Source organism: Malus sylvestris, chromosome 15 (assembly GCF_916048215.2).
Source record: "Malus sylvestris chromosome 15, drMalSylv7.2, whole genome shotgun sequence".
Classification (NCBI taxonomy): domain Eukaryota; kingdom Viridiplantae; phylum Streptophyta; class Magnoliopsida; order Rosales; family Rosaceae; genus Malus; species Malus sylvestris.
The window spans coordinates 10421264-10447081 of NC_062274.1; the positions used below are offsets into that span (position 1 = coordinate 10421264).

At 36.6% G+C, this 25818-nt stretch overlaps 3 protein-coding genes across 6 annotated transcripts; 1 reads left to right on the top strand and 2 right to left on the bottom strand.

Moving 5' to 3' along the window:
- Positions 1–591: 591 nt before the first annotated feature.
- LOC126602348 (guanosine nucleotide diphosphate dissociation inhibitor 2) lies at positions 592–4847 on the bottom strand. The gene is made up of 13 exons (XM_050269186.1): positions 4606–4847; positions 3922–3984; positions 3714–3797; positions 3487–3594; positions 3192–3364; positions 2858–2969; positions 2666–2746; positions 2516–2578; positions 2297–2398; positions 1799–1923; positions 1267–1477; positions 1105–1179; positions 592–906 (listed from the first exon to the last, which is right to left on the bottom strand). The coding sequence occupies exons 1-13, from the start codon at positions 4690–4692 to the stop codon at positions 856–858; spliced, it is 1335 nt and encodes a 444-aa protein (XP_050125143.1). The 5' UTR covers positions 4693–4847; the 3' UTR covers positions 592–855.
- On the top strand, positions 4729–12758 carry LOC126602346 (ankyrin repeat protein SKIP35-like). 4 transcript variants are annotated; one of them, XM_050269184.1, is made up of 5 exons: positions 4729–4875; positions 6691–6875; positions 7225–8065; positions 9634–10066; positions 11698–12758. In XM_050269184.1, exons 3-5 carry the CDS (start codon positions 7425–7427, stop codon positions 12484–12486), a joined length of 1863 nt encoding a protein of 620 aa, XP_050125141.1. In that variant the 5' UTR covers positions 4729–4875; positions 6691–6875; positions 7225–7424; the 3' UTR covers positions 12487–12758. The 4 variants fall into 4 exon arrangements, with proteins under 4 accessions (XP_050125141.1, XP_050125142.1, XP_050125139.1 ...); XM_050269185.1 differs by lacking the exon at positions 4729–4875 and having other exon boundaries at positions 6561–6875; positions 7139–8065; XM_050269182.1 differs by lacking the exon at positions 4729–4875 and having other exon boundaries at positions 6561–6875.
- Positions 12759–13751: 993 nt separating this feature from the next.
- Positions 13752–15145, bottom strand: LOC126605290 (uncharacterized; the record flags this gene model as incomplete). The annotated part of the gene is made up of 3 exons (XM_050272657.1): positions 13752–14291; positions 14414–14576; positions 14933–15145. Coding segments are annotated over 3 exons (810 nt in total), but the record flags the coding sequence as incomplete, so codon positions are not given.
- Positions 15146–25818: the final 10673 nt, after the last annotated feature.

Consider the following 25818-nt stretch of genomic DNA (forward strand, 5'->3'; position numbering starts at 1 on the left):
AATCTTTTAAATTGAATTGTACTAATTATAGGGCACGTCAACCGCATTATGATCACTATAAATAAATTCACAAAACATGAGAACCATCGAGTACAAAATTCCTTAAACTCTTCTCTCCCTAAATTTGCGCCCCAACAGTAATTAATATTAGATAACCATATTTAAAAAATTAGCACACTAAAAATCTCATTATATACTGTTCACATATATTTTTCGTCCCAAGTATAAAATTTTACGGTGCAAAATAAATTTGTTAAAGTGCCAATAACAAGCTCCTTAAATAAACAAAAATGAAACCCGTCGTACTTTTTTATCCCACGGCTTAATTTTGTCTAGTTCTTTCTCTACCAATACCTATCTAATGGATCGTTTAGAGCTTAATCAAAACATTGTGATCGTATCTAACATGGGGCGTAAAAGAATAAACAGTTGCGACTACTAAACCAGTACGACATTAGAACCAAGCTGCAGTTGCTCCCTGATCTAGGGCTTGTTTGAATTTTCTTGTAACACGTAACCTTAGAAAAAAATTGATCAATTCCTCCAGTGTAAAATAAAGCTTGCAGAAGGGGTAGCATATCACACACATCATTAACTCGAAATAAATAGTTCTCTGATGAGTTATAATTTTGTTTATATGCTTCCACACATACTTGCAACCTGAAAATAACAAGTTTTACAGTACAGTTTTATCTTTGCAACGACGTTTGAAACTTGAAAGTACATTCAGAACGACGTTATGTGGCATATCAAGTCTGATTAAAAGCGAGTGAAAACTCATAATCTGAGGATTACCACCGCCAACGGTAAGGTAACTTAACCAGTTCGGTGTGCCACCACAGGTAGCTTTACCACTCATTCTTCTGCAGCACTAGCAGCACTTAGGTCCACACTGAGGTCAAGAACCTGCTCAAACATTCCGCGTAATTTGGTTAAACATTATGCGAGAGACATGATTCTTTGAAACAGTAAAAAGAATCAAAGGCAAGTTAGTCGCACTAGTTTGTGAACTTTAACAGATGTCCATCGACTTTAAGGATGACATGAAATGGAAAACAACAGAACAAAACTGATTGGGCGATGCATAAAAATTCTATTTCTTACCTTCCCTGTTATCAAGGTATACATGTTGAGCACATCCATGACAGTGGACTCAAAGTGTGTCGTGGCATCATAACTCTGTCAAACATAAGAAGCCTTTTGTCAAGTCTGCATAAATCATATTAAAGAGTGCCCAGCAGAGATCAAGGCTTGAATATGACTTACGGTTGATATAAAGCAATTGTCCAAAGTGGGTTCATTAACAGGCTCATATCTGTCATACATCTCAAAAAATATCTCATCAACAGGCCCTAAAAGGTCGATCCCTGGCCTTAGCTCAGTCTCGGGATGATCAGTCTCTGCGTCTGTTGAGACAAATGCAATAAATTTTCCCTTTGGAGCAACATTGTGAGAGTAGGAACAACAGAAAAGATACCTGTTCAGTCAATAAAGCACCACAAGACTTAGCCTCAAGTAATAGAAAAATACAACATAAGAGAAACAGAGATAACTCGAGATGAATAACTATCCACCAACAAGCCATTTGTTTACAGCATACGCGAGTGCCCCAGAAAAGCCTTTGGAGCAACATTGTATGCATATAAACTATTTACCATTTCTTTCCCTTACCATAAGAAAAGCTAGTCATGGGATTGTTTTGTTCTAAAGCAACAGTTACATAGGACCTTCTCAAATAAGCAAAGGGCATCCATTGCAACATAAATACTTGTCATAAACAAAATAAAGGAGAACTCACATATCTGATCTGCGACCCAACTGCTTCTGTGGCAGGATAACCTGCACTGAGTGAGATTCATTTGTGTTTGGAATTGGGTGGCTCATGATGGCAATAGCCCTTGCAACCTTACCAACCTTCCTCACCTGTCAATATGCAATAAAATTTCAGTAACGTATGGAGGAATAAACATTTTTCTTCACCCTTCAAGCACGATAGAGAAGATATTATGTTCCTTGAGGACCTATAAATAAAAAAAAGGGAACTTTAACGAAAAGCTCCCAATAATGTTCACTTTAACGAAAAACCACATTATTATACTAAAAAACCAATCCCGGTACTATTCACTTTACCCTTTATTTTGTCCTTATCGTTAAAACTCAAAATTTTCAAGCCCTTTTCATTAGTTTTCCTTTAAAAAAAAAACACAACCATATGCATGCTGGTAAGGCATAAGAAGAACAGAAAACTAATATTACCATCCCAACACCTTTGAATACTTTACTCAGAAAGATTTACCTTGTTAGGCAAGTAAGACGGATCACAGACAACTTTTTTGCACTTAGCAGTTTCCCCTTCAGATGTGACACCGACAACTTTCCCTTCCTCATTGAACTCTACCTGGCATTATGCATCAAACTCACTGTCAAGACAGGGACTAAACACATAGAATATAGAGTGGAAAAAAATAATGCAAAATGAAAGAGTGTTAAAACCAAGAAAATGTGTAAGGATTACCTTGCACTCAGGCTTATTCAACATATAAGTCCCACCATAAACTGCACTAAGTCGTGCAAATGCCTAAATGAAGCGCCACAAAAGAAAATGAATATCTTTACCAACTTTGAGATGAATTACAATAATGTAATCAAATAGAAAGAAAGATACCTGAGGAAGCTCTCCTAATCCATACAGAGGATATATGTATGGTGATCCTCCTTGAAAACGTGCAAGGGACTCCGCATAAAGCTACGACACAACCACGTTAAACTCAAGTACATTACAAAATGAAACTTTAATACGTGAGAATTTAAAATCAAGACGCATAAATATCATCTATGAACCCCAACCACTATTTACCTTCATTCTCTTCACAGTATCTAGAGCAGGCTCATTCAGGTAGCGATCATCCCTATGCAGTGCCAAAGCATGCCCAATGAAGTCAACAGTGTTGTCATCAAGACCATATTTTCTGTCAAAACATCAACCACACAAAAATATAAACAAATATTCTCGGGTTGTTACATTATCAAAACAAGACCACCTTTCTCTTCTACACAGATTAACCATATACAATACAAAACAGAGGCAAATCATTGGTGGTACAAATGAGATCATCAAGAACACAAATTATGAGTCTTCTTATAATGATTATAGAGTTCACTGGGAAAAAGGTTAATGCCCTAGCACTTACGCGATCAAATCTCTAGTTGTCACCCTTGTTAAGTTCATTCCCTCATGTGTTTTGGGATCAGTTTCATTATAATCTTGAACATATATGAAGAACTTGCGTGCACGGCGCTTTTCAAACAGACCCATGAGTGGAGACTTAAGTGCCTCCATGTCAGTTGCTGGAACCTTGTGAACCTGTTGCAACAATTAAGATCCCACTCATAAGGTTTAAGATCAAATTTTTAACAGGACCGTGTGTGAGTGTCTTAGTGTGCGTAGTTACTAAATGCAGTTTTCCAATGAGTTAGCAGAACTACCTTTCCTTTATTATAGACAAAACTGCCATCCACAGCTTTGAAGTACAAATACTTGGTGACATCTGTGTGAATGAGGACACGCACTAGAGTGCCATTGGCCATCATAAACTAGACAAAGTAAAACGCAACAAATTAGGAAAACATGAAAACACATATACAAAAAAACTAACGAAAAACAAATAGTGGGCCAAAAACAATGCAAAACTCAAGGACACACACAAACATACCTTAGGGACCATGTCCACATTATAATCCCTACTAGATCCCAAGTGTGCTGGGGGCTTATCATCTCCCCTGAACCTCTTCCATAGCTGCAAGATAATGATAATTTAAAGATCAAAACAAATAACACAGTATAAAATTCGAGAGACCAAACGAGTGGGCAAGAAAGGGAGGAGGACTTTAACGTAGACAGGATATGTGGCAGAACGGGACCTGGACAAGATTAAGTGATGCACACTCTCCACCATAATAATCGTTCCGATCCATGTGCAGAACCTGGTTCACAAAATACAATTATCAACCGTGTTTCGATCCACACTCGTCACATTCAACAGAAAATAAAGAAACGACAAACATACCGAACATTGATATTAAATGATTACAATCGTGCCGTACACTTTGATACATTTAACAGCAAAGAAAGCACGTTAAGAGAGATTTGAATCAAATAAGATCCATTAACAATAAATTTGACGTGTTCGCAAGCACAATCAGGAACTCAAATACACAGAATAGTAAATTACAAGTAAGATTTTCTTCTTTTTTTTACTTAATTTTTCGTTATGGTCTAATAATTGATAGCAAGTTGATGTGTTGAGATAAAAAACAGTTGATGCATTTAGATTAAATGAATCAAACATAACATCCAATTAAACAAAAAAAGGAGAAATGAAAATCGAAAAGACGGCGATTGAAGCTAGATCCGTGCGATTGCAACTGCGAATAGATCTTGTCGGCCCAATTGGCTAATCAATCACGCATACAAATCAAATCAAATCAAATCATACAAATCAATGGTGATGAGATTGAGATATGAGGCTGAAATTGAAAAAAAATAAAAAGAGAATAAATAGCAGTAGAAAGAGTAGGGGAGTTGAGAGTGGTGGAAGAAGAGACCTTGAGGCCGTCAACGGAGAGAAGACCGCTGAGGATGCATTCTTTCAGACCCGTTCCCAACACTATGACGTCATACTCTTCATCCATTTCCTCCTCCCTCGCTCGCTCGCTCGCTCAGTCAATCGGTCAGTGAGTGAGTCGCTCCTCCTATCCAATCGTATGATCTCAACGCAACAGATCGCAGAATTCTAGGGTTTTGGTCTCACCTCTCTCTCCTCACTTCCTCGCGCAGGTCTATCTATGTCTTTTGCACTGCACTAACAAATAGGGGTATGTATATATTACCACTCCGACTTTTCCTGTATTTATTTATTTAATTTTCCTTTTCACACCTGTAGTGTACAAGATGCTTTGTGTGTCAATTAGGAAAAGCTTAAAACGATTTTTTTTTGTTCTCTATATTCTGCTTTTGGATGCCTTTAGTGATTTATTCAAAGGAATAGGATCTTTTTCAGATTCTCTTTGTAGAGATCTAAATGATCAATCAATCGTGTCCGTTTATCGTATGTCGTACGGTTATAAATTATTTAAAATTTATAATTAAATATAAATATTAATAAAAACTGATCGCAAACTGTATGATAAACAGACACGATTGATTGATTCTCTGAATCCCTACAAAGAGGATATAGAGAGGATCCTTGTCCTTATTCAAAAACACTTTTAAACATGTCTAACATTTTTTAATGAAAGTTATTTACGGTTTAGTGATATTTTTTTCTTTATTTGAATGTGAGATGTCTTATGTTCAATTTTTACTAAGGATGAAATTGAGTCATATTATTGCTAGACTTAACCCACTCTCTCACCTCTTAGTGTACATTATATTATTTGTTAAAAAAAAAACATTTTTCTAATAAAATTATATTTGTCATAAATACTTATGAGTAAAAGTGGTTTTTTTGACAAACAAAAAAATGTTTTATAAATAATCTCAAATAAGCCATTAATCTAAATTATATGAAGCATATGTGGAGCTAATGAACTTATGCTTATGAGTTTATATATTCGTTTATGTAACTTAGCTTGATTTAAAGATACTGCTCATTCACTAATTTTTTACTTCTCAGCTCACTTTTTTCAATTTTTATTGTCGAATCGAATGAATTAAAGATAATTAATGAACAAAAGTTAACAAGAATGTGTAAGAAGTAAGAATGAATGTGTGAATAACACAATCCAATTTAAAATACAATTTTTTTTTTGTAGGATATTGCTTGTATATGTGCAAGAAGTTTTATATCAATAGACCTTGAAGTTTGGTTAACTCATCAATTTGGTTATTCACGTTTTAAATCGATCATAGTCATTTTAAAAATTTAACTTTGCACGTCACTTTAGTTTCTATTATCCAATTTTTGTTGTATATGTGTCTTTATCTCACATGATTCATGATATTTTGTTAACTTATTATTTTGGTCCTTAATATTTCAAATCAAAATCATTTTAGAAGTTTACGTATACACATCAATGTAGTCCATGCCGTTAAACATGAAAATATCATGCATCACACAAATTAGGGACGCCTTTGTTCGCTTTGAAATATGAGGGGTCAAAATGATGAATTAGACAAACTTTGGGGAACATTTGTCATAAAAGCAAAAAAAAAAAATCCCTGTGATAATTTCGTAGGGAAAGGGATATCTCCGATCGCTTTCTCATAATCTATTAAGTTTGGGGATTTGGACAATTAAAAAATGATACAACAGCTTATAACTTTTTAAAGTGGATCTCTGTTTGTAGTAATTTGAGTCATTTTTTTAATGATATAAATCTCTGAATTTGACGGGTTAGGAGAAAGAGATTCGAAGAGAATTGCTTTCCGACAAAGAAATTAAAAATGAAAAGAAAATGAATAAACACGACAGGGGTTTGGTCTGTGATGACACTGATGAGTCATTCTCTCCTCCTGTCCACCACAATTAATCTGAGGTTTCTCTTTATTGAGCTGTTACTATTTATGCACTCATTTTCCATTTTATTACTGCCTCATGCCCTTTATTTTCTCATTTCCACAACGAATTCTCTCCAGTTTTTATAAATTTAGTTAAATTGGTGATGGAAAGATTGTGGTTGGTGCTCTAGGGATGGTTATCTTCTCGATCCTTTGATTGGTTTCCGTTCTAGGGTTTTCCGGTGTTGTGTAACTGCGACTGTCTTCCCTGAAAGACAGGATCCTCTCAGCTGGACACTGCCTTTCAGTTCAGGCATTAACCGATAAGGTGGGGTCTTACCGGCGTTGGTGGGGCCCGTACTGGTGGGTTCATCAGGTATCGCTTAAGCTTAATCTGCTCTCTCTCTCTCTCTCTCTCTCTCTCTCTCTCTCTCTGTAAAAATAAAAAGCATTTGGTATTTGACTGGTATGGTCGCTAGATTTGAACTTGTCTGTCTGGTTTGCTTGTTTTGGATTCTCTTTTTTCCACCAACATGCATAGGAATTTGTGAATTGAGGGCTGGTTTTAATTTCACTGCCTGTTGCCTGTTGGGGATGACTCTGATTTTCGTTTCGTTTGCATAACTCCGATTGGAGCAGTCATCGAAGGCGGAGGAGAAGAAAAAAAGAGAGAATGCAATTTTGTAACCAGCTTGTGCATTAACCATTTGGTTTTGTTGGAACAGGAATCGCCACTGGCGAGCAATTGGTTTCTTCCGCTATTTGTTGTTACTACTTTAAGCTTTTTGATGGTGCTGTTTGGGCAGTTTGTGTGATTATCTGGAGGGAGATTTTTTTTTCCCTTCCCCTTTTAATCTTATATTTTAATTACGGAGAATTGGGGGGAGGTGGGGGATTGTATAGTCTATACTCTAAAGTGGGTGAGATGGAAAAGGGGATGGCACCTCTTGAGGGTAATGATGGTTGTATTGTGGTGAATGAGACTAATTCCGAAGACCCCATATATATCGACATGGAAACTGAACAGTATGGGATTGATAGTTCGAAGAATGGAATTCAGGCTTTTGCATCAGACAAAGGAGAGGGAAGTAATGTGGTATTCTCTAGAGAAGGACCTCTTGCCAGGAAGGAGTCAAGAATGCCCACTAGTTGTAGTTGTAGTGCCAAGAAACTCAAATCTCGGGTTGATTCGGTAGACTCCAATCTGGAGAGGAAGGGTAAAGTTGGGCAAGAGAAGAAACTTAGTAGACAAGATAGGATTGAGTTGGGTCGCATGTTTCAGGGTGCGGTTAGTTCCCATGATTGGGAAGTTGCTGAGAGTTTGATCCTGGTAGCTGATCCGCAAACCCTGAATGATGCTTTGTGCATCACTCTGGATTCAATATGGTTCTTGAGCACTCACGAAGAGCTTTATGGGATAACAGAATTGATTAAGAAGATCATTGTCAATGGTGCATATGACTTCACAAGAGCTGCCTTGCGTACTTCATTTCTTGCTTCGTGTGTTTCTGCTTGTCAGAGCCGAACAATGAGTCTTGCAGATACAGTCACAGTAATGGCCCAAAGGTAAGGTTTACTGCTTTTCAGCATTTGTGGTGAAATATTATTTAGTTTAACATATTGCTGATAAGATTAAATTTGATGTAATAACATATATGTTTTTATTGTATCTTCTATAGTTAATGAGTACTCATCTTTAAATATTTGAAGCCATGTTAATATTTTTGGTACTATTCTAGGACCTCCGCTGCCAAAAAACTAAGATTGGTTAAGTAGTATATTTTTCTGATAGCTTTACCAAGTTTAATTGGTGATGTAGGAGTAGGACGGAGTATGGCAGTGGAATTTAGATATGTTAGCGAAAGCGAAACACACAAAACTTGAACTCAAACAAAAATAAAAGGTAACTGGAATTGCTCCAGGGCATCACACCCATTCTTGGCCTCTCACCAAAATAATCCCACCGCAGAATTAGAGTTCCAATCTCTGGAAAACAAAGCTTTTCTATTCATTGATTGTTAATCTTAATTACAAGGGATATTTAGAACGCCTTAAACCTAATGAACACAGGAAAGTAAACTTATTATAGGAAAGAAATCCTAATCCAAAATAGAATAGGAAACTAAATCTAATCCTAATCAAACTGGAAAATATCTTGATCCTTAAAAAAGTAGGAAATCCAAACACTAAAACCCTAAATATAAAGATATTAAAACCCTAGAGAATAGAAGACTAAACACCCTTTGATTTAGGCAGCCTTCACTTTGATTCCGCAATTGGTCTGTTTTTGATACTGTCTGTTAGTCAAACAGGCTCATGCGTGCACGAAAATAAGAGCATTCAGTTATTTGGTTGTGTGATCTACCGCCTCATTCTGTGGGAAAATAGGACTTTTAATTACATGGCATACAGTATAGAATCTATAAGCATTTAAGGGCCTACAGTATAGAGTTTATTGTTTTTGCATTCTACTTCAGCAAGTAATTTTCAATTCTCACTTAGTGGGATAAGGCTTTGTTGTTGTTGTTGTTGTGCATTTGTTGCACATGCTTCAATCAGAAACACTTAGAAAAGTCTTTTGTTTTATAGCGATAAATTACATGCCGTCTGTGTAAATGGGTCCATAAAGACTACAGAAGACTTTTCCAGAATTGAAGATGAAGACTTTTAAACTAAAGAGGAGGCCTAGGCAGAATACGATGCATTATCTATCTTACAAAGTAGAATAAAATTAATCTAGTTCTTTAATGAAGTGAGCAAGCTCAGGTTGATTTTGTGTAGTCTTTCCATGTCAGTTCTATGCTACCAGGAAATATTTTTATGAACATACATGATACATGTGGAAAACCTGGTGTTACACTAATTAGAATTTGTCCTTTTGGCGACACCATGAGTAAATAGAAAGCTTGGTGGGTTAGGAAGTGCCCCACTTGGTACGAGAAAGCTTAAGATGCATCAAATTTCATTCCTTGAAATCCTTGGCTGTTCCATTCTTTTATTTATTCTATTTGAACTACGACAGTGTAGTGCGGTATTGTTTATTGTGTCTGCTGAGCACCTTGCCCATCTATTTCCTTTTAATCCTGGAATTGATGTGCCATTTGCTTTATTGGTTACCCTTTTATTTTTTATAGGTTGCATGAGCGCCTCCAGGAATGCAATGGAGATGAGGTCTTGAAGGCAGAAGCTGCTGCTAAGGTTCAAAAGTTTACTGAATGGGCTCTGAAATGCATAGGCTTTCATTCTCGCTCTCAAGGTAATAATGATAAAGTTAACAACAGCTCATCGGTTGAGATCCAGCTCCAGTTATCAGCGTTTAAGGCATTCATAGATCTGGCTGGTAACCAGCTTTCCGGGAAGGACTTCACCGAGGCCTTTGATGCTGCTTGCTTTCCCCTAACTCTCTTCTCTAGTTCATTCGACTCTGGTTGGGCATCTGGGATCTCGGCAACTGCAATTCAAGGTTTGCTGGGTATGTTGGTGGAGGGGGGCGCAGACAATGTCAATCAGTGCTTCCTTGAAGCCTCTCGATTTGGGAGTACTGAGCTTGTGCGCATCTTATTGCAGGTGACTTCAATACGTTTGTACATCATGTTAATGTTTAGTTGCCTTCCTAGCTTTCTGATATTATTTTGCTTTACTGCTATTTTGTATTTCGTTTAGGATCAATATTCAGACTTAGTTCCTTTCAAAAAAATATTCAGACTTAGTTATTTTACTAAACCCTAAATAAGAATTAGGAAGAACAATAATTATTGCTATAGTTATATAAATATAACCATATAACCATCATTCTTTTGAATTTTCATTGCAAGATGTTCTTATATATTGATATTCAAGTTTCAAGCACATGTGTGCTAGTGGTGCGCATTGTTTTCCACATACATGTTTAATGGATGGATGCATTTTTGTTTATTTAACATTTCCTAAACTTTTGAATACTTTTCTTTTTGTGTTCTAAAGTAAATTTCCATCCTTTCTTATTTTTCACTAGAGCAATGATAGGAGCAACCGATGCCTCAGTTGCTGTGTCAGTCTGTCTTTGTGGGCAGGGCACGTGGCCAACGTTTTTGTGAAAGTAAAATGGGCCTTCTGATTGCTAAAAGGAATTGACTTTTATACCCTTATTGTTCCTCCTCGTTCTTCTTCATTCAATAAAATAAATTCCATGTTTTCTGTTTTCTGAGAAAAATTTGAAGGAAAATACCAAACCATTACCAGATTTGAAGAAAGATAATTCCAAAGAAAAATTTATCCAACACCAAGGTCCTGAATGGGAAACAGAGCGGGAGTAGAATAAAGGCAACGGCACCCGCCAGAGATGCTGATCCTGCCAAAACCACCACTCTCTGCCCCTTCCGGCAGCATGTCAGCCCAAAATATCCCAGACAGTGCATATTTGCAGCGGCAAATTCCTACCCCTCTTACCACCACCGTGCACCCCAGCCTGACATGGACCCTGGCCCACCTGAATTGAGGGAGGCCAGTACGCTCTGATGCCGTACTTGGAGAATCTGTAGGAGTCTTTATTCCCGCTGTTTTCCATGTTGCGTTTGGTGTTGCTGGGAATTAAATTTCAAGCTTAAAGCTTTACTCTTTCTTCAGAGCTTATGAAGAGGAAGAAAAAAAGAGTTAGAGAAAACAAAACAAGGGTATAATGTCAATTCCATTTAGAATCAGATTATCCATTTTACTTTTACAAAATCCCTGGACACGTCTTCGGCCCACAAAAAGCGATTGACATAGCAACTGAAGCATCGATTGTTACTAGCATTGCTCTTTTTACTAATGTTTCTGTAAGGGAATTGTTGTTGGCACTCCAAAAATCTCATTTTGAACTCCAAACTTTTTATAATTAGAAAGAAAAATACACTTGTAAGGAGTGTAGAATGAGATATTTGGAGTGCTAATAACAGTTCCCTTCTGTAAATCTGAAATATCAATATTTTTGCTGACAGCCTAACATTGACATTTTTCATTTTGTTATGCATACTTGATTATATGATTTGCTTATGCATATACACTAGGAGAATTTTGAGAAGACGATCGTTATCCAAGTTTTAGCCGACCCCACTTAGTGGGAAAAGGCTTTGTTGTTGTTGTTGTTGATTGTTATCCAAGTTTTGCTTTCATGATATATGGTTTGTGTGGCATCTTTGTTCTCATTTTTGTTTGGCATATTGGTTTTGTGTTGGTAGATTGCCCAAAGGAACAGTTTGGATGTTGATGTTGACCTGGCTTTGGGTTTTGCTTCTCACTACTGCAAGATTGGTACTATGGAATGTCTTGTCGAAGAGGGAAATGCAATAGCTTTCTTGGGCCCTCTAATGAGAGCTGCTGAGAGGGGCTGTATGCAGGTTGTTGAGTGGTTTGTGAAAAGGGGCTGCCGAGACATGGAGCTCTGCCTTGCTCTCACAGCTGCAACTTCTAGCAGCCAAGTTGACGTTGCTGCCTATCTCCTTCCTCATGTTCCTCATCATGTCCTTGCTGCACTCAGCATTGAAATTCTGAAGGCCGCTGGTGAAAGAAGTGGTGGTTCTCTTGATGGTGTTGCATTTCTTCTCCATTCCGACTTCTTAGGTGATCCTGTAGCCACTTATGCTGTTGCCAACAGTATTGCTTTGTCTGATGATGAGGGAGTAGCTCCCGAGTTAAAGGCTTTTCTTCGTGTGCACTGGTCTCAGGAAGCTTTCTTGGATGGAATAAGACAAGGACAAGACCACTACATTAACATTTTGAGGATTTTAAAATGGGGTGAATCTCCTATCTGCTTAAGAGATCTTCCAACCCCTCTAGGGATAGCGATTGGTTACCTGCCACTGTATAGGGAGTGCGTGAGAGCAGGTGGCTGTTTGTTGTCACAAAGGCTGAGAGGACAGCTTGTTGAAGCTGTTAGCCGGCTTGGCGGTGGAGTCTTAGAAGGGGCAGGCCAGTGCAAAGAGCTATTGGCTGTTCTGGAGCATCATCTTCCTCCATTTTTTACTTGATCCGCCTAGCACCGTGCAGCAAGATGTTGCACGTAGACGTTCTGGGACTTGGTTTCCCCTTGTCCGCGGCCGTCTGATAAATTTGTAATGGATGATATCAACAGTTCAGAGATGGGGTCAGGTGACAAAGCCAAGGCTTGTCAATTTTCAATCCGTCATATGTTGTTGCCTTGTAATTTAGTTCGTCTACTGTCTACGTGATGCATACATTTCTGAATGCACATGTTGTTGGTCCATCATTTAAGACAAAGAAACTATGTGACATTCCATAAGAGCAAGTACACCCCTAAAGACTTTGTGTCAGCACCTAGCGCATTTATCCACTCAAGTAAACAGTAATATACTCCATTGAACAGTAATAGGCCAAAGCATCTCTATCCCTAACAAAAAATAGCCTAGTCCATTTTATTAAAATATTATTATTTTAATTATAAAATAATAATTTTATTTTTAATTTCTGAATTTATAAAAAATAAAATAATAATAATAATAATAATATCTAAAATTTATTAAAAAGTTTCTGTATTTTTTAAAAGTGAATTCTTAATTTATTAGGGGAAAACACGTGGACCGTTGATCTGTGATCGGACGGTCCAATTTAAAAGTGAAATTCAATTTTTAGCCGTTGGAAATCCAACGGCTGCAAGTGGACCACGTCGCCGAGCCCGGGTTGTGGTCTGAGTGCGCCTGCGCGCAGGCCCCGTTGCTTGATTTCTTGTCTCCTACTCGAGCCCACGCGAGCGTGAAGGCCACGTGCCAGTGCAAAAAAAACAAACAGGCCAGTCCCTTGGTCAGTCAAAAATGGGCTGGGCTAGAGACTGGCATGGGTTGGGTGCCAGTCAATTGGGTCGGCTGGAGCAAATTCACTGGGTCCTGGCCTATTTTTTCGGCTGGGTGCTGGGCAAAAAGTCCTCCAGTGGACTTGCTCTAAGAGAGCCGGCCGGCCAGCTTCGGACAAAAACACTGAATTGAATTGCAAGTCTTAGTTCACCTTCCCTGTATTATAATTATTCTTTATCAAAAGTAATTCAAACCCAATTGAAAAGTAAAGATGTGATATTACAGAACGCAATCTTACTTTTACTTTGAAAATAAGTTGTTTTTCCGTTCTTTATCTTTATTTTGCAAAGAGAAAGTTTTCACGGCTCATACCTGTGAAATTTTGGTCACAAAAATACAAGCTTTACGTTTTGCGAAGGCTCGCCCTCAATAAGGATGGAATTGGAAGAGTTGCATTGAGTGATCGGCTAAACAAGAAGAAAAAAGAAATAAAAACGAGTGTTGTTTCTTGTATTGAACATCTGGGTTTAGTACAAAAATTGTATGATGACAGTGAAGATCTAAGTCTTCGAGACAAACGATTTTACTTAGCTAGACGTATGTATAAGTTAAATCCCTCACATTCGACGGCATGAAAGCCAAGATCATAAGCACGCCCAGAATGCCAATGGGAAGCAACAGCAGCATGAAAGGCGGGGGAGGTAGCGGCGGAACTATCAAAGGAAGGATGAGCAGAGTCGCCGCGAGGCATACAAGCAAAAGCAACGACTCCAAGCTAAAGTAGCTGGCCGGCAGCATTCTTCTGACACCCCCTCCACCGTGAGATAGTGTTCGCCGGTATTCTATTGCCTTTCCTTGTCTCTGAATCTGATGATAATACTCTACCTTCGGTCCTTGATCCCCTTGGGAGGGATCTAGGGTTTGGGCACCAGAAATGTTTTTTGTTTTCATCTCCATGGCGCAACTTGTTGACGAGCGATCTGGCAAATGAATAAAACCCTGTAGCAGTACTAGTCTTGAGCGATCTGCTTCAGGAACATCAAAATTCATTTACTGATGCGTTGGTCCCCCACAGATGAAATCACAGCACCGAAATGAAGGAAATTATCTGTCAAACAGACCTAATTATCTCCCTAAAGCTCAATACCTCCAAGGCTTGACGAATGCTGGTTGTATACAAACAAATCTCTTCCAACTGTAATGTCAACAAGAGGCAAGCAATGCAATGCAATGCAGAATGCAGGCGACAATTCCGTCGATCTGGTTCGCTCGCTTCGTGCTGTCCCGGGAGGATCTGAACACTTGAGATACTGCAGGAAACGGCAAGAAAAAAAAAGAGGATAGGATTAGTTTGATCCTTCCTTCAAGTCTTTGAATGCAAGGCAATGCACAAAGAAACAAAGAAACCGATAAATCCTGAGACGTCGTCCCTAATAATCCAACAGAATACAGAAGAGAAGAATCTCAATTTGAAATCAAAATCAAAATCCAATAACACGCTTATTAACAAGAATCAATCAATCATCGCCCCTCCTCCCCTCAGAAAAAGAAAGACAAACAATGAAATTGCTTACTTCTGCTCAGAGGACGAATCAAAGAAGGAAATGAAGAACATAAATTAGAAAGGCTGAGGGGCATACAAATATATACATACACATACATATACCTCTGAATGAATCACTGATTGAAAATTTCTCAGCAGCAGCAGAAGCAAGAAACAAAGGCTTGGGTTTGAGTTTCGGAAATTAAAACAAGAAGAAGATGGATCGGTTGGATCGGGTTGGATCGGGTTGGGTTGGGTTGGGTTGGGTTGGGTTGGACTGGATGAACAATGGCTTGGCGTGTTGGTGTTAGAATAAAAAGAAAGGGATAAAGCTGTTTAAGGAAACGGAATGAATTTTGATGCACTGCATCTGTATCTGTTGTTGCCTCTTGCTATTCAATTCTTTGTATCCCTTGCCCTTTCCTTTGCTGCTACGGTGCCACCCTCTCCTCTCATTACTTTGTCAGTTACCACCATCAAGCTTTCTATCCTTATTTTCCCTTATTAGTTTTATTTTCCCTTGTCCCTTCCTAATGTTTGTTACCTTGTTTTTATGATTTTCTAGAGAGAGAAAGAGAGAGAGAGAGAGATAGAGAGAGGAGGTTTGGTTCAGTGAATTGGACTGTACGCATGGACAAGTGGGCCACTCTTTGCTGACATGCAAGTTGCTAGTTTTGGAAAATCAGACTGGGTTACCCGAGGTGCTTCACCCCTGGCCTCCCCCACTTTTCTTCTCTCTCTCATTCCCTTTCCAGAAAAAGGCCAACCCGTTCCGCATCTACTTTTAAAACTTGCAATTTACTTCACCCCTTTGAGATGAGGATCAGCTGGGTCTATTCAACCGTTAAGGGATCAGGATCCTCTCCTGAGCAAATGGAGAGGATTCTCCTGATTGGATTCATCGGGCTGTTCAATTTTTATCTAACGGTTATAATTATTATAACTTTTAATGGAGGCCCCTGTTTGTAGCCGTTGGATAAAATTTGAACGGTCTGATGGATCCGGTCAGGAGGATCCTCTCTATTTGCTCAGGAGAGGATCCTGATCCACCGTTAAGTTCTCAAAAATATACTTTTAAAATGACTGAAAATGATGCTACAAGTTGAGTGTATGCATTCATTAAGGTCTCGTTTAATTGTATCTTTAAAATAATTAAAAATATTTTTGAGTTCCAAAAGCACTTAAATTGTTTTTTACAAAAATCAGTAGGTATGCGTTTCTTGTCGGAAACAATTCAAATACTTTTTTCATGATTTACTTACATTTTTATTAAGGGAACTTTAACGAAAAGCTCCCGGTACTGTTCACTTTAACGAAAAACCACATTTTTACACTAAAAAGTCAATCCTGATACTATTCACTTTACCCTTTATTTTGTCCTTATCATTAAAATTCAAAATTTTCAACCCCTTTTCATTAGTTTTCCTTTTTATTAAAGGTTAATTTTAAAAACACTTTCATCAAAAATACTTTTAATTAATTTTTAAAGAGTACTGTTATTCATACCATGTTTTTATACCACATTTATATACCATCTTAGATGACATCTAATGTGGACAGCCACATCATTTGAAAATTTTGCAAAACCCAACAAAAAAGAAGGAAAAAGACTCATTGTACATCACAATCATTATTTAATTAACTAGTTTTTCTTAATTATTAATTGATTAAATAATAAACTAAATTTAAAATTTTGATTAATTCAAATGATGTGGTTATCCAGATCAAATGCCACATAATGTAGTATAAAAATATAATATGGATAACGTTACTTTTTTTTAAAGCATTTTCAAACCGGCACTCATTCATTTTCTCTGCAAATAGCAAAAACTGTTATGGTGAAGTATGGAATCATTCCATTACATGGATGTCTCAAGTCTTTTATTTTTTTGTTTTTTTTGCTTTTAACAAATAATATTATATATCATAAAGAGATAAAAAAAGTGAGTCAAGCTTCATAATGAATTAGTAATAATGTGATTTAAATTTGCTTTTGACGAAAATTAAATTTAAAATTTCTCACTTACAAATGAATAAAAATATCGCTACACATAAATACTAATGACGGAGGCCTCGAGTCTTGGTTACATTTGAAAATTGCAATTGCAATTGCAATTGCATTGGGTCCAGTCAGTGTGCCCCTCCGTCCCCATGGTATTCTCTTTTTTCAGTCAATCAGACAGCACATATTTCATCTGAACACCAAATCAAAATCCTAACATGTCGATTAAATGAAATGAACGATTAAAGATTCAAATTCGTTATCAAGAAACTCTATGTTTTCCGGATCAAGGAAACTTTTATAAAGTTGATTTGGCCGTTATCCAAGTGATTAGAGATCCAATCAATATTAATTAATTAATTAATTAATTTTTATTATTCTGGTTTTGTTTTGGGCAGACGAAACGAAACCATCTCAAAATTAACAAAACCCACAGATACAGCCCACAGAATAACAATAATAATCAGCAACTCTTTCTACTTTTAACTTGGCTCGATCCGAATAATATATAATGGGACAAATATCCACTTGTTTCATTGCAAAACAAGTAATACCACCCTTTTCTTAAAAGTCAAAATCCAACCAACGCAAAAATGAGAACAAAACAAGAATAGGGGGCCATCGGCACAGAGAGAGAATTGTGTTTGTAGGGCTGTATAGAAAAATGTGTATTTTTTTTTACGTGATGCCTTTATTTATAATAATAAGAGAGAATAAAGCATTCTCTTCTAAGAAATACAAGTTCATATAAGAAAGAATCATTAGAATAAAATATAATATAGAATTTACACAATTACACTTAAACTAAAAATTTACAACAAATTAAAGAAAATTTAAGAAACACTCACAGTACTGTTCACTTTTAACGAAAAACAACATTTTCACATTTCCCTAATACTATTTACTACACATTTATTGATTATTTTTTATTAAAACTAAAAAAAAAATTACTTTTCGTTAGTTTTTCTAAGTTTATAACATGTATATTGAAATTTCAAAGTTATTAAAAGTTGAAGATAGAAAAAGACGAATTAGTAATGTAGAAAATTTATCTCTTCTAACTTTGACAAAATTTGAAGTTTGACATTTATTGTGACATCCCGGTCCGGGGCGGATCACTTCTCGGGCCTGCTCCACCACCGTAGCACGATATTGTCCGCTTTGGGCTTACCATTCCCTCACGGTTTTGTTTTTGGGAACTCACGAGCAACTTCCCAGTGGGTCACCCATCCTGGGAGTGCTCTGGCCTCCTTCTCGCTTAACTTCGAAGTTCCTACGAAACTCGAAGCCAATGAACTCCCAAAAGACCTCGTGCTAGGTAGGGATGGAAATATACATTTAAGGATCACTCCTCTGGGCGATGTGGGATGTTACATTTATTTTTTGGCCTAATTCGGTAAATGGATCTTGTGGTGATGTATATTCCAAAAATAGCCCATGTAATAAAAAAAAATTCAGATTTAAACTCCTGTGGTGAAGTCCGTTGGGAATTAAGTTCAAAATCAAAATTTTCATGATTTTCTCTGTTAAACTACTTCTTTTTGTAGGGCTCGTTTACGTAACAGTAATCAAAATAGAGGAATTGGATTGAGGAAGAATCAGAATCGGATTCATTTTGAAGCTATATACTTAAATTGTTATGGAATCAAAATAAAAATGAAACAAAATTAATATAAGTTGTTTACTAATTCATCTGAATCGGAATAAAAATCAATATAATTACTAAAATGCCCTTATTCCTTTTGTTTTATTTCTTTTCCATATATTTTTTAATAACATTTTCACAAAATGTCATTATTGTAAACCTTCATCTATCAGACTTCCCGAGCAGAAAATAAGAACTCTTCCATCTCCTTTTCCCCCTCGCTTTCATCTTTCCCACTCACCCGACCCCTTAATCATCACCCCTCATCCTTGCCAAGTATTTCAATTTCAAGATTTTCTGCGTTTTGAGTGATTTCTTCAATGGATCTGTGAGTTTATTATCTGGGGTTTGGGTGATAAATTCTTAAATCCGATTTGAGGGATATGTGGTTGGGTTTTGTGAGGCAGTGGCAAGGGAGTAAGGCATGGCTACACGGGGAGGTGGAAGGTATGGTGCAGACGATGAAGGTGAAATGCATGGAGCGATGGGTTTGTTGGGTTGAATAGCAGCCGAGCCCCAAATCAAAATAGACGATACCGTAAGAGTGAAGAGAGAGAAAGAATGGAAGATCGGGAGGAGTAGAAGGAGGAGGTGCTGGGGTCGAGCTTGCGATGGAGAAGGTGACGGCGGCCAAGCAATTCATAGAGAACCATTACATAGCTCAGATGAAGAACATTCAGTAATGGAATGAGAGGTAATTTGCAATTTGTAGCTTTGATTGCTTTTGGATTTTCTTACCTAGGCTCTATTTGGATTACTGAATAATGTAGTTTGGGTAGTAATCCGAGCCGTGAATCGTGAAACTGTTCGATGTTTGAATTGGGTGTTGGCATTTCATGAATTGGTTTCGATTTCTGCTGTTTGGTTGCTGAGAAAATATGGGAAGAACGAAATGTGTGGAGGATTTTGAGGTGGTGGAGAAAAAAGAGGTGGCGGAGGAGTAGATAGTCGCTGGAAATCGGATGGCGGAGGACAACGAGAAGATAGAAATGAGTACTAAAGGTGCAGGGTATTTTGGGAAGGAAAACTTGATTCCGAATTGAGCCTTTTCCTCGGAATCCAAATACTACCTTCTTCTAGGTAATCCAATTATGACAATATCAGGAATTGAATTCCTGATTTTACATAGGGCCTGCAGAACTGTTCATTCCGCTTAAGTTGGTAAACGAATGAATAATTAGGAATGGGGAATGAGTCTCATTCTGCCATATCCATTCCTTATATGTAAACACGTCATTGATTCATTGTTGCTCTCATATAAGATTGTTGGAATTCAAGCTTGTTCTTGGTTAGATTAAGCTAGTAAGCTTTTGTAAGAACATTGTTGAGAAACTAGTTGAAGAGGTTGCATTATCTAACCCCTTTACTTTAAGGGTGTGTTTACATATAGGGAATGGATATGGCGGAATGGAAGTCATTCCCCATTCCTGATTATTTCTCCGTTTACCAACTTAAGCGAAATGAATAGTTATGCGGGCCCCACGTAAAATTAGGAATTTAATTCATGATATTGTCGGAATTGGATTACCTAGAAGAAGGTAGTATTTGGATTCCAGGGAAAAGGCTCTATCCGGAATCAAATTTTCCTTCCCAAAATACCCTACACCTTCAGTACTCATTTCCATCTTCTCGTTATCATCCGCTATCCGATCTCCAGCAGCTCTCTGCTCCTCCGCCACCTCATCTCACTCCACCACCTCAAAATCCTCCACACATTTTGTTATTCCCACATTTTCTCAGCAACCAAACAACAGAAATCAAAACCAATTCATGAAATGCCAACACCCAATTCAAACACCGAATAGTTTCACGATTCACAACTCGGATTACTACCCAAACTACATTATTCAGCAATCCAAACAAAGCCTAAGTAAGAAAATCCAGAAGCAATCAAAGCTACAAATTGCAGATTACCTCTCTTTCTGTTCCTGAATGTTCATCATCTAAGCTCTGTAGTGGTTCTCTATGAACTGTTTGGCCTTTGGCACCCCATACCGATCCTCTATTCTTTCTCTCTCTTCACTTTCACAGTATCGTCTTTTTCGATTTGGGGTTTGGCTGCTATTCAACCCAACAAACCCATCGCTCCCTGCGCTTCACCTTCATCATCTGCTCCACACTTTCCACCTCCCCGTGTAGCCATGCCTTACTCCCCTGCCACTGCCTCACAAAACCCAACCGCATATCCCCCAAATCGAATTCAAGAATTTATCACCCAAACCCCAGATAATAAACCCACATATCCGTTGAAAAAAATCACTCAAAACCCATAAAATCTTGAAATTGAAATACGTGGCAGGGAGGAGGGGTGGTGATTATGGGGTAAAGTGAGTGGGAAAGATGAAAGCGAGGGGGAAAAGGGGAGGGAAGAGTTCTTATTTCTGCTGGGGAAGTCTAATAGATGAAGGTTTACAATAATGACATTTTGTGAAAATGTTATTAAAATAAATATGGGAAAGAAATAAAACAAAAAGAATAAGGGAATTTTAGTAATCATATTGATTTCAATTCCGATTCAGGTAAATTAGTTTTGTTTCGTTTTTACTCCAATTCCAAAACATTTAAGTAAACAGTTTTAACATGAATCCGATTTTAATTCCTTCTCAATACAATTTGATTCCTCCTCAATCCAATTCCTCTATTTTGATTATGGTTACGTAAACGAACCCCAAAGTCTTCGAGCATTGATTTGATAAATTTGTCAAATTTTTCTCTATTAAAAAAAAAATCCATATCTTTTCTTTATTAAATTAGAACCTAAAAATTTTGAGTGGAAAATTTACAGCTGCAACTAAAACTATTATATTAAAATAATCTGTCCCACGGCTCTGTGGTTGCACAGTTAAGTCGAGAGACTTGGGTCATTGAATTTTCCTTTTAGTTTTCTATCCAACGGCTTCATGTTTGCTCTATCCAGGTGAATATTTTTACAGTTTTCTTCTATAAATAAAACTCAGAATTTCAAAAAAGATATGGTTGGCTGCCCAACAGGATCATCTTCAGATTTTGTTGGTGATGATTTTAGAGATTTGTAAATTGTGTACGTTTATCATACATCGTGCTATCAATTTTTGTCAAGTACTGTTTGTATTTAATTTTAAATAAAAATATTTAAAATGATTTATGACCGTATGATGTATGATGAACGGATATGATTCATGGATCCTCGAGAACCTCACAAAGAGGATCCGACGAGGATCTAGATTCATTGGCTGCTTCGTAACCAGGGCCCACAGAGGATGCTTAGTTGTTAAGGGTGGAACCATGGCTAATGGGGCTAACAGAGAATTAATGAAAATTTAGTTTTTGTGCTTAAATTCTTACGGATTTTACCACAAAGGTTTAAATCCTATCTTTTATTACCACAAGAACTACATTTTAACTTCCCTATTATTATAGGATTATTTATCCAATCAGGCCTTATTTTTTATTCAATCTACAATGAATTTGGTAAATAATTTAATTTAGAGAGCTTTAATGAAAATGGCTTGAGTCAACAAATATTTAACAAAAAACCATCCGAAAATGTTATTTAACCAAAAGGGCTCAAAGTTTAATAAAAAACCATCCAAAACTATTGTCCACAGGTCAAACTTACAAGCTCAACCCACTACAAATCTACACTTCCGTAAATACCCCTAAATGATTTGACATTGTCTCAACTCTTCACCAACCTCAACCCAGCACAAAACCGCCATAATCACTCCCTATTTTCCTATCAAATCGAATTCTCCCCATTTCAAAAACAACCAAATCAAAGTTCAAATCAAAGTTGAAAAAGGAAGCATGCATCAGAATAAAACCGCCGAAACAAGTTCCAAGAAGTTTAATGGCATAAACCAGCGAAAAAGTGTCTGGAAAAAAAAAACCAAAACATAAAACTATTTCTGGATAACCTAAACCATAATACTGTTTCTGGAAAAAAAAAAAAAAAAAACAGATACAAAACAAACACTGTATCTAGAAAGAAAATAACCAAAATCCAGAAACAGTGACTTAAATTCTAGAAACAGTGACTTAGTTCCAAAAACAATCTATGTTTTAACCTTTGACAGTTTCTTTTATTTCATGTATTAGTTGATTATATTTAAGAAACATGATGCTTATTTTGATTTGAATCCAAATACAGTGAATTTCACTATTTCTTTTCTAGCTTACATTTAAGACACATGGTGTCTGTTTTACTTGGATCCAGAAACAGTGACTTAGATTCCAGAAACAGTGTTACTTAAAATCCAGAAACAGTTTATTTTTACAGTCCAGAACCCCGTTGTTATCATTGAATAACATGCAGATCTCAAATTTTTTTTTTGGAGAAACAAACGATGAGCTCCATTGACGATGAAATTGAAAAACAGTACATCGAATACACTATGAATAATAACGATTATCACATTTCAACGAAATAATACAAAATATAAATTAAATAGCATAATGATCTATATTTTTGTTTCAAAGAAAAAGAAGAAGGTCTCCAAAACAACGATGAACTCCATTAACGACGAAAATCTGGAACTCAACCTAAAAAAGTTAGAGGTAAAATCGACAAATCATAATTTATTGTAGTTGAGCCATTTTTAGTTGTACTACTTTAATATGTGTCTTGTACTAATCATTAAACAAAACTTATAACATGATTTTTTTATTAAAACTAAAACTTTTCAAACCTTTTTTATTAGTTTCCTTTTAATTCAATCTAATCCTTCCTAGTCTAATCCTAAACACCGTCCAAGAGTTCACCAAAAAAAAAAAAAAAAAAAAACACCGTCCAGGAGTATGCATGTGTGTAATAGTAGTGGGAGATAGATTTGATGTGCAGCCAAGCCAGCAGAATATGCATGAATCATGATGATGGCATATGGGCATGCATGTGTGCTGTGGACCTTCACTACCCAATTCAATGCATCTTTTATCCAACACCAACAATTAATTAATTAATCAATTAATTAAATATTATACAACGTGTAATTTGAAAATGTAATGCAATTTTCTTTTCCTGATTAATTCTGAATTGTGTAAATCCCATGATCCCATCCCATACTTTTTTTTTCTTTCAAAGGATAGAAGTTTTAAATAAATTCAAATGGAAGCGTTTTCATCAAAGTCAAAATACTGAACAATCATTCTGGTTTCAAACGGTCTTATATATGAAGGTAACCCTCATTCGAAACAAAAGAAGCCACTAAATATGCTTTCTTATTACAATCATAGGTAGCAAAAAAAAAATTCTACCAACCTTAATTACTGTTGTAAACATTGTGTGTCATATAGGCAACCTTCAAGCATAGCATTGTATTACATTGCACCACAAGACATCCTATCCCATACTTGAGAATCTATTTGAAAAGAAATTTTTCCAAGACCGGGTATTCCATGGATACTCTACATATCATAATGAAAATGAAGAAAATATATTTTTTTGTGTTTCTCTATTTTATTTCTTAAATGTAGAGTATCTGTTTGAATTCCAGACTTCTGGACAAATTTCTCCTCTATAAGAGACATATTTCCTTCCTCGTACAGGTACAATACAACCCTTTTCTTAGCCTTTTTGCCATGAATCCAGTTTCTCGCCAGATCTTCTTTGTGAGGATTTTATAAATTTGTTAATCATGTCCGTTCATCGTACATCGCGATATACGTTGAACGGACACGATTCAAGAATTCCTAAAATTCTCACCAAAAAAATCCAAGGAGGAACCTGTTGGTTTTGCCATGCCCTCCTCTGAGTCTTGTCTGTTTTTTATTCCTTAAATATTCGAATTTTGAAAAGATTGAATTATTTGCACTTTCCGCGCTCTCCATCCACTCCGGCACGGCAACCCCATTCATTCTCCACCGCACTACCAGTAGCAGCAAATTAGGCAAGTCAGGGAAATTATCAAATTAACAACACGACTACTAACAAAATAAAAAAAATAAAATAAAAAACACGATGACCAATGGTGGTAGGCAAGTGCATGATTCAAAAATATATAGGATAAGTTAGGGGGTGAGATGGGAATGTCGGTTATTAGGCTTTTGGTCAAAGTTTTTTTTTTTGAAATTAGCATAACTCGCTTTCTAAAATTTAAAATCGATAAAAATAATTTTTTGTTATCAATCATTTTAATAATTTCATAAAAAACTCAGTTAAATAAAGAAAGAAAATAACAAAAATACTCTTAATTTTGGCCCATTGATCCTTATTTAACATAGTTTTTCCTAGAAGAACAAAAATTGGTGATGATGAACAAAATCAAATACCAGTTCTATCAAATCAAAATCTTAATGAATAAAGTGAGGAGGTATGTCAATTTCAAAAACTACTTTGATTAAAATGTCTTATTACTGCCACATTCCTTTATTCTAAGTTCCTACTCAATGTTGATTTGACTCTATCATCATATACTATCTCAAATATGTTCACATGCTACAAACAAGTTGTTTGTATTAGGGTGGGCACGATTCAGTTTGGTGCGGTTTTGAGTGAAACCGAATTTTTTTGTGGTTTGGTTCAATGCGGTTTTGGAGCCAAAATCGAAATGAAACCAAACAATTTGGTTCGATTCAGTGCGATTTCAAACGGTTTCGGTTTGGTTTCAAATATGTAAGTGAGTAAATCAAATATGTAACAACCATCGTAATCTTATAATTACAACGTGAGTGAGTAAATCAAATATGTAACAACCTTAAGATAAGGTTGTTGAGTATTACGCTAACAAGGTGGATAGTAATTGCTGCTTCAGCTTGGGCTATGAGAATTACATTGCTCCCCATTCTTATGCAGCAAATTAAGTTGATAAGGATTGTGCAGTTACTTCCCAAATGTAAGTTTTAAACTTTGACTTGATCACTTCATTAGACTGTTTTGTAGCTTTACTCATGCAATTATATTTTGCAGATCGAATGCTAAAGTTTGGTTTAACCAGAAACAATATTCATCTCGTCTGGATATTTAATAAAATGTCTTTTAAATATATATGGTGTGGTTCAATTTCGGTGCAGTATTCAAAAGTTAAAATCAAAACCAAACCGTTTTCTTACACTTCAATTTGGTTTCAAACTGAAATCGTTTCATAACCGCAAAACCAAACCGTTCGATGCGGTTTGATTTGGTTCGTGTTTCGGTTTTGGTTTTCGATTCCAAATGCCCACCCCTAGTTTGTATACCATAATCTAGATGATGATGATACAACATTATGAACAGAAGAGGGTACTCTCTGGATCCACTTTATAGGAAACCTAGAGATCACCACATCCTGGTCGTTCACACTTTACAGGAATCCTAAGGATCCCCACATCCTAGTCGTTCATCGTACATCGTGTAGTCAGTTTTCGTCAGGTACTATTTATGTTTAATTTTAAATTAAGAAGTCAAAT